The sequence below is a fragment of the Limulus polyphemus genome, unplaced genomic scaffold (assembly GCF_000517525.1).
Source record: "Limulus polyphemus unplaced genomic scaffold, Limulus_polyphemus-2.1.2 Scaffold520, whole genome shotgun sequence".
Classification (NCBI taxonomy): Eukaryota; Metazoa; Arthropoda; class Merostomata; order Xiphosura; family Limulidae; genus Limulus; species Limulus polyphemus.
Window position 1 is genome coordinate 54,605 of NW_013666130.1, and position 9,238 is coordinate 63,842.

Sequence of the window (9,238 nt, forward strand, 5' to 3'; positions counted from 1 at the left end):
AAATACAATACAATATTGTAATTATTTACTTGTGTATTGTACATAGTAAATGCGTGATTTCTATGTTGTTTTTTTAGATTCATTGCAGTGGGCGCTGCAAGACAAATACATAGTTACTGAATACGTGAACCCTTCCGGTAGTGAATGATATAAAAAACGCTTATAATTTGAGGGTTAAACTGAGCTGTTTTTTTCCTGTGTCCTAAATGTATATGTAAAATTTCTGAATTTTTAAATGTTTATTAGGACTGAAAATTTGAATACTTGCATACAGTTAAGTTTCCATCACAAGTATATAAAAGTTTCAAGTAAGCTAGACTTCTAAACTACGTCTTTTACTGTAAAAGACAGTAGATGAGAGCAAAAATAAATTTACCCCCAAAAAGAATGAGTAACTGACTTACACTACTATACAAAGAAGTGGTATGACGTCATCAATGTTTTTGTAACCGATTGATCGCATTACCTGGTTGCGTTTCGAAACTTAATTTTTGAAGTGATATACAGTTAACCTTGATTCAGGTTATGGATCCTACTTTGAGCAGATCTATATAAAACACGAAAACTGACTGATGTGTTTTCATATGATGATTTTCGATCTCTCCAAAACGCGTATTAAAGTCAGAAATCCTTTGTTTCACAGTAATTCTAGAAAAGAAGTTTCAAATCTTCGAAAAAACTTTTTCTCATACTCTCGGACCATTTTGTTTTGTGACGTCAAAACAATCCATTGTGAGATCAACATATTTTCTCTGGGATCATGTATCTAAGTCTAAAGTAAGATACAACTGCAGTAGTCGTTAATTTGTTGGTAAGTTCCATTTTTAAGCCAAAACGTTTATTTACAAAAGCTTCTCAAGAAACCGCTCATGGGTGCTTTCACCGCTAAAGTCTTCAGACTATAATTCTTACCGTTGACTCGGACCGTTTTAGTGTGCTGTTTACAAATTTTTTATTTTTAACTTTCCATATTACGGCAAACACTTGTTTCACAATAATAATAATACATCATCTTATTAACTTGATTTTCAACTTAGTTAAACTGATATTAATATCAACGTTCACTGATATATAGAAATTTTTGGGAATCTAGACAAAAATGGTAAGAACTGTATCCCTGCCTCATAGGTTTTGCGGTAAACCTATCCATCTGGTGCTTCTAGTAATGTATTTGTAAACCTGCATGTTTTGATCTATAACCTGCAAATTACACAGTCAACCTTTCTAAGCCCTTAAATTACTGACTTGTTTTTTATGCCGGTGGGGTCCACATAATCGGTAATTTCATGTTGTTGTTTTTTTGTCTGTTACAACGTTGAATGTAGAGAACTCTGCGAAAATGTTGTCTGAAATAACACTTATATAAAACACATTAAAAACGGTTGTAATTAATGGGATTAACTGTGATATTTTTCAGTGTCTTAATTTAAATTCTGTATGTTATCCGCACGTTATTAGAGGGCCTGTATCCGACAAATTTGGAGATCCACAAGAAGTTTAGAAAAATACGTTTTAAAAAGCTTGGTGGATCCCACATATAATTCTTGGGTTTAATGAATTTATAAAAAGAAACATATAGTTAAAACCGCATAGGCGATAAAGATATACCAAAATTGAATAATAGGGTGAACAATCGCCACCTGTAGGATCTGACGAAAAGCGCTAGCTCAAAACGTCATCCTTCTTTAAATAAAAAACTTTGCGATTGTTCACCCCTATTATTTAATTTTTAATGAAATTATAATTGACCATAGATTCGAAAAATCTGGAAATCATCGACCGAAAGCTATCACTCGAGTATCTGTTTGCCAGGTGGTTAGGGCGCTGGACTCGCAATTTGTGGGTCACAGGCTCGAATCCCCGTCACACCAAACATGCTCGCCCTTTCAGCTGTGGGGGCGTTATAATGTGACGGTCAATCCCACTATTCGTTGGTAAAAGATTAGCCCAAGAGTGGGTGGTGATGACTAACTGCCTTCCCTCTAGTCTTACACTGCTAAATTAGGGACGGCTAGCGTAGACAGCCCTCGTGTAGCTTTGCGCGAAGTCCATAACAAACAAATTATTTACCACATAATGAATACGTCAATGTTTAATTTATTTTTCGTAATCTCATAAAAAGTTGAACTTTGCGATACGTGACCAAAAACTAAATAGAAGGTGGCGCGCTCGCGCATGTCGAGCTAATCTAGTCGACCATTGCTTGTATTTATAGAAAAACTGCTAAGACTAACTCTCGCTAATTTTGAACTACTGGTCACAGTAAAGGTGGCCAGTCAACAGCATCCTATCATCCACGCTAAGGGTTTGACTGTCACTCTCATAATTCGCCTACAGCTTACAGTGCGGGAAATATTTTGTGGTCTCTTCGGATTTGAATTCGGTTTGCCAGATCTGAAGTCCAGGGCTATACCACCTGGTCAACCCGCGCCCCTAGCTAGTAGAAACAGCATATATTGATAGCACAATAAGGTTAACTTATCCTTAGCATTTCCACATCATTATGATAACATTACAGGGGTGTAAGCGACCAATTAAAAGTGGGGAGGCCAAAGGTTTTTTTGACCAAGCGAAGCAAGGGAATGTGCGCCCTAGGCGCACGTATTACGGCTGGAGTTCAGAGCTCGCCTTAGGGTTCTGGATCAAAGTTCTATGCATTTTCCTGCTTTTCTTGAGAGTAATTTTCTCAATTTTGATGCATTTTTACTGGGTAATATTGAAAAGTGGCGGACTCCTCCAGCTTTCTACGCCACTGCACTAGAAAAAAATAAAATTACTAAATAACAATTTTGTCTGATCACTATGACATGAATCCCCCACCCCCATCTAGTGTTAAATCTGAAAACTTACAATTCTGAATACCGGGTTTCGATACATATGATGGGCAGAGCACAGATAGCCCATTGTGTAGCTTTATTCTTAACCATAACCACAACTGTAACTTTACCATGTTTTTCTCGCATTTAGTTGCTAAAATATAAAACGAACTATCGCTAAAAAGTAATCGGGAGCGTTTAATGGAGTAAGTTACCGTTTATTGGCAGGTTGCCACAAGGGAAAATATGGATAAAACACATGAAAAGCAGTATAAGTCACGTGACTTGATTGCAAGCGAAATACAAGGTGAGAAAGGTTTATTTTGTCGTAAACCTGGGTGGCCTCGTGGTGTATTTAGATCATATTGTGTTCCGCAAAAAGTACAACAATTTAAACGCACAGACACACTACTTGATGATTGCTCAAGGATAGTAACAGATTTTTTAAAACCAGAAGGACATTTCTAGAATGTATCTGTGTTCCTTGCTAAATGTCCATTACGTAGATCAAAGTGTGTCATTGTGATTTAGTCATTATATAAATATCATACTTCGTCAAATCTATCGCTGCCTGGAAATATATGTAGAATTAGCCTTTTTTTTAGTTTTACTATCTCGCTTCAAGTCTACGGGACAAATATAGGTTTATCTAATTTGAATAAAAAATCGATAACGTTGTGACATGTGTCGGGGAAAAAAAAGTGAAGGTCAATTTCAAATATTGGCCAGGCGGTTAGGGCGCTTGACTCCCAATCTGAAGGTCGCGGGTTCAAATCCCTGTCCCACCAAACATGCTCACCCTTTCAGCCGTGGGGACGTTATACCGTAACGGTCAATCCCATTATTCATAAGTAAAAATAGTTGGCGGTGGGTGGTGATGACTAGCTACCTTCCCTCTAGTCTTTCACAGCTAAATTAGGGACGTCTAGCGCAGATAACCCTCGTGTATCTTTGCGCGAAATTAAAAAACAAGCAAACAATTTCAAATAAATACTTATCTTGTTTTAGATGAGATTTCACTAATTCTAAAAAATTAGGATTACAAAACAAATGTTTCACACGTTGGATGAAAAGTCTTCCACGGTCTGTGAAAAGGGGGGTATTTTCATCAAAACTCCCACGAGATGTGTGAAAGGAGGGGGGGGGAATGAACATCTGACGTTATCCATTAAGAAAATCCGCTTGTCTTTGTTCCACCTTATTTTAACTGATGTTGAGCTGATGAACTACGCAGTTTTCAAATTGCCACCACTTTATTTCTTGTTTTCAGCATGTGATAATGAGCTTATTGTAAACAAATATTCATCCCATCGCTTTAGTAAAAGCTACTAGATCTGTATAACTGGGATATCTTCAGGCACAAACTGCGCGATGGTATTACTAATACATTTACTGTTCATAGCTCGGGGGAAGAAAGTCCTGTTAAAACTTGACCTGAAATTTCTGTGAGAAAACGAGACTTGTCACAGGAGACTTTGTACGATGGCTCACTTTTAGGATCCCTTAACGAGATAACTCTGTTTATTCCGCTTGTATACAGAAAAAAACTATTCGAACATGATAGCTCTATTTATGCCTCTTGTATACAGAAGAAACTATTCGAACATGATAGCTCTATTTATGCCGCTTGTATAGAGAAGAAACTATTCGAACAAGATAACTCCATTCAAGTCGCCCCCCTCCCCAGTGACTAAGCGGTAAATCAGAAGGTTTGCAACGCTAAAAATCGGGTTTCGGTACCCGTGGTGGGCACTGCACAAATATCTCTTTGTGCTTAACAAGAAAGAAACAAAAAATAATAATAAAGAATAATTAAGCACTGATTCAGATCCGACACAAGAAAATATATCGTGAATAATACGAATAGTATGTATTTGTCCTGTTTAATCGCAGTTTGGAACATATAACTTATTATTAATGGAACATAAACGTTAATCCTTACTTACATCTTCTTTAAAAAGGTCAGTCGTTTACAAGGAAACGTTTGTTCAAATTATATTGCTAATATTAAAGATAAACGGAATCACCCATGTACTCTGTCAAAGCAACGCTTGCCTAACGATTTCGGTTGGGATTTGTGAAAGCTTCACTTACAGATGGATAAAGCTGGTTTAAAGATATTAATGGTGTCAGTATACAGTTAGATTACATTCAGTGCCAGTGAATAGCCTTTATTCATCTATAGGACAGCAGTAAGTTCACAGAATTACAATCCGGGATTCGATCTCCCGCGGTCGACTGTACCTTGCACTAAAAACAGTCAAACAAGACTAGTTCTTTTGTATTAAATTTACGTTATACCTGTAATCTTGCAACATACTGTTTAATCAGTAAATGATTCTCTACCAAGAGAGATGTATTCCTAATATTGTTTATCAAACGTCCTTATTATATACTTTTGGGTTTTTACATACGAGCTTTTTCCTTGAGAGTTTTACTTCTTTTTTGTGTGTGTGAAATGCTAAAGTTTTTCAAAAGCTTTACATAATAATAATTATTAAAAATGCAAACACGATCTTTCATCTTCTACTCTTTTTGTTAGTCTGGCATGGCTTGATGGTTAGGTGTTCTCGATTTGTAATCTGACAGTTGCGGGATTGAATCCAGTTACCGAACATGCTTGCTCTTTCAACCGTAAGAGCATTATAATGTGACAGTCAATCCCACTATTGGTTAGTAAAGAGTATCCCAAGAGCTGGCGGTGGTAAGTGTTAACTAGCTACCTTCTCTCTAGTCTATAACTTCAAAATAAGGGGCGGTTCACGCAGACAGCCCTTGAGCAGCTTTATTCGAAATTCAACATATGAACATCTTATACTCATAATTTTCACACATCTGTGTTGTATCAAGTCTCATGTGGTTCAACACGACTATGTCATAACCATACTTTAGTATTCATTGCATTTTGAAGTTTAAGCAAACTAGTTTCAATTACCGAAAAACTCATATTTACCTTTATTTAATTACGTCTGTTTGATCTGTCTTAAACTTTCAATTAATTCATCTATGAATATTGATTTCCTTAAGGTTAGTAACACAAATTTAATTCAAAAAGTACAGGACATGGCCTTTGTGGTTAGCGTACTTGTACTGTATTTTAAGGAATTTGTGGTTTTGGTTATAGTGCCTCAAAAAGGTACTATGGAACTGTGATTGCGCTGTAAGAGAGAAATTCCACTCTTTCGTAAACAAGGGTTGGCAGTGGGTGCTGTTGTCTAGCTATCTTCCTTGTGTTTGTTTTGAATTTCGAACAAAGCTACACTAGGGCTATCTGTGCTAGCCATCCCTAATTTAGCTGTGTATGACTAGAGGGAACACAGCTAGTATCACCATCCACCGCCAACTCTTAGGCTACTCTTTTACCAACGAATAGTGGAATTGACCGTCACATTATGACAACCCCACGGCTGAAAGGGAGAGCATGTTTGGTGTGACGGGGATTCGAACTCACGACCTGCAGATTGCGAGTTGAGCTCCCTAACCACCTGGCCATGCCGGGCCATCTTCCTTGTGATGTATCAGCTTCAAATTAGGGACGACTATTCTTCAAATATTGGGTGAACAATAAAAACCTAAAACAAGCTTAAATAAGTGTGTGTAATTTTATTATCAAAATCACTCATTTTTCTATTACTGATTGTATTAGCTAAATCTTATACTTTGAATTGGTACTGTATTGTTCAAGCTAAAGGAAATAATGATCCTCTTGACAGTTTTAACTTTATTTATCACTTAAGTAGGAGCTATATATTTAAACAAAGTCTATCTTTAGCTTCTGAAACGAGCATGTTCTTGGCAGTCTTCGTTCTGGTGGCGGTTTCATAGGCTTATATCACCTCTGAAAAATGCCTTTTTTTGCACTCTTTATTTGTAAAGCTCCAGTCTTGGTTGTCACTAGGAAGCTGAAAGCAGATCAAGTTGAAACTGATAGCTATCGTTTGGATTCTCTCATTGTCCATTCGAAAATTGCAGTGTTTATTGTGTTAATTTAAACTCGACTTTGCACTAAGAGCAAGCAGCAAGCTAGAAATAAGCTTTCAAATTCAGCACTAAAAACTTTCAGAGCTCACTATGTCTTCAGAAGAAATAAGCGAGAGTTCTGATAAGAACGAACAACATGAGTTGGTTTCACGAAATAAAATGAACATTTATGATCCACAGTATTGGATTACTAAGCTAGGTTCTGAAGAATCAAAAGTTTTCGAATGGATTCCACGAATGCCTCCAGTGAGCAGGGTTAGCGCTTACAACACTGGGATATTTTCCACAAAGTGTAGCCAGAAAAAGAGATGGTGGAAGCAGTTTGCCGAAGAAAGTGAATGGCGAGATAAGGGCAAATTTCAATCCATATGCCGAACCTTGAAGGGTCAAATCGCAGGTACAGAAACATTCAGCTACTTTAGGAGTTATTTTACGGTAAGAACTTTGCAATGAGTGTTTTAAGTTAGAAGATAAAGTTGTTTCTACGTAAATTGGTTAAAAATGAGTGAAACTCAAATGATTATTGGTTCTGCTCTGGTGTTGTAGTTCTTTAATCCATAGTGTAACAATTGGAGAAACTATGTGCATGTTTAAAAGTCTGTTTACAGAGTTACAGTTGTCGCTATTTTAGTTATTACAGAGATTAACTGATATGAATTAGGCTTGATATGAAGATTGTGATAAACTATTAATGAATTAATCCAAGAATTGGTTATGAGTTTTATTTCTCCAGTTATGGAAAAGTCCCCAAAACAGCATCTCACAAGACATGGTTGATATTTGTACCACCTTCACTACCTGCAGGATATATATGCTCCACTCTTCTTGCAGATTGAGTCACATTAAGTTTTCTGTAAGAACCTCCTCCAGTATACCACACGTATAAAGTGAGGATACCTAAAATTTACTTCAACAGGTTAAAAAGTGTGCATTTTATAAATCTCGAGATCTGCTATAGGGAGCGGTGTATTGTCCAAACATCTAACAACGTTTTATTATTATTATTCTTTATTACGGAAATATGTTTCAGGTTCGTGGCACTTGAGAAATGGAATTTTTAATTCAACCTGAATAGCACCTTGTGTGCACGTGGACTAAATCCTTAGAGATTAGGTATAGCTGCCTCTAATTCTGAACTACGGACCAGCTGAAAATGTAAAATGTATTTAACGACATCACGTCTCGTACCCTGGACCCTTTGATACTAACCCCGTACGTTATCCACCTGATGATGCCTTTACTAGCGAAACAATGGTCGTGATAAATGATGTATTCGTGAAACGTACGACTGTCTTGTTTTTTCTCAATTCTTCAAAAAAGGTATTATTTTCTTCTTTTTCTGTCGTGTTTTTCTATACAGATGCAGCGACTTTTAAAACGTCGTATTTACATTACACAACATCCAAACTTCCACGATATTTTACTAAAAAACATTATACGTCAACAACAAAATAAGCCAGGAAATGCGTAATTTTCTACAATACGCTGTGACTTAAACCTCGTGGTTACACTTGAAGTTGCAGGCAAAGCGCATGTTTCTAAACGTGGACCCCAACAGCTGCCTCACGTGGTTTTGTTTGGAAATCAGCCTTTCCCGAAAAAGTGAGCGGTAGCAACTACACACCAAATATATTCTATCTAGGGTTTGACAAACAACAGCTAAAACCGGTGACATTAAAAGGACAGTTCAGATAGTACTGTACGTACTATGTTTAAGGAAAAAAGTAGTGATATCTGTAATAAAATCATTTTCGATGTGAAAAAACATTTGAGGCAACCTTGTAAATCTACAATTAATTAGCGCTGTAGTAGGGTAAGCCGAGAAAAAAATGGCTACCGCATTCAATCTATTACTTTATGATGCTTACAAATAACTGCTAAAGTTGAGTTATTGTCTTATTTGATTACCTAATTGCCATTATCGAGTGATTCACAGCTTGAGAGACTCCCAATATCACTGCAACCCAGTGGCAAAGCGGTATGTCTGCGGACTTACAACGCTAGAAACCGGGTTTAAATACCCGTGATGGGCAGAGCACAGATAGCCCATTGTGTAGCTTTGTGCTTAACTTCAAACAAACAAAAAACAAACCCAATATCATTGGAAAGTGTTGATAAGGTGGAGAACGAGGAATTAGCTAAAGACCCAAAGTGTTCATCTTTCTTTTTCTTTTCCCATGGTAGCCCAAAATTTTATGTGTGAAGTTTTCATGGCTTTAGTGCAACAGAAAATCATTTTAAGAGCACTTGGTAACAAACTATCAAATCATAGTTTTAGTGTAAACGATGTTATAATTACCCCGTGAAGATAGTTTTCTTAAAGAAATCTGGTGTTTCTTTAAAAAGCTTACGTGCAGGGTGAAACAGAAATTTCTAGCCAATAATAGATGATCATTAGATGACTGTAACATGTAGAATACTCAATGCTTTGTACACTATAC

General features: G+C 36.7%; 1 protein-coding gene across 3 annotated transcripts in view; it reads left to right on the forward strand.

Moving 5' to 3' along the window:
• The first annotated feature begins 6,871 nt into the window (after positions 1-6,871).
• Positions 6,872-9,238, forward strand: part of LOC106458829 (calpain-B-like) — a 78,682-nt gene continuing 76,315 nt past the window's right edge. For 2 of the 3 annotated variants that reach the window (XM_013918379.2, XM_013918380.2), the window contains exon 1: positions 6,873-7,232. In XM_013918379.2, the coding sequence (XP_013773833.1) occupies positions 6,888-7,232 (345 nt within the window). In that variant the 5' untranslated portion in view covers positions 6,873-6,887. Of the gene's footprint in view, positions 7,233-9,238 lie in introns of all 3 variants that reach the window. The other variant, XM_022385169.1, reaches the window with a different exon arrangement.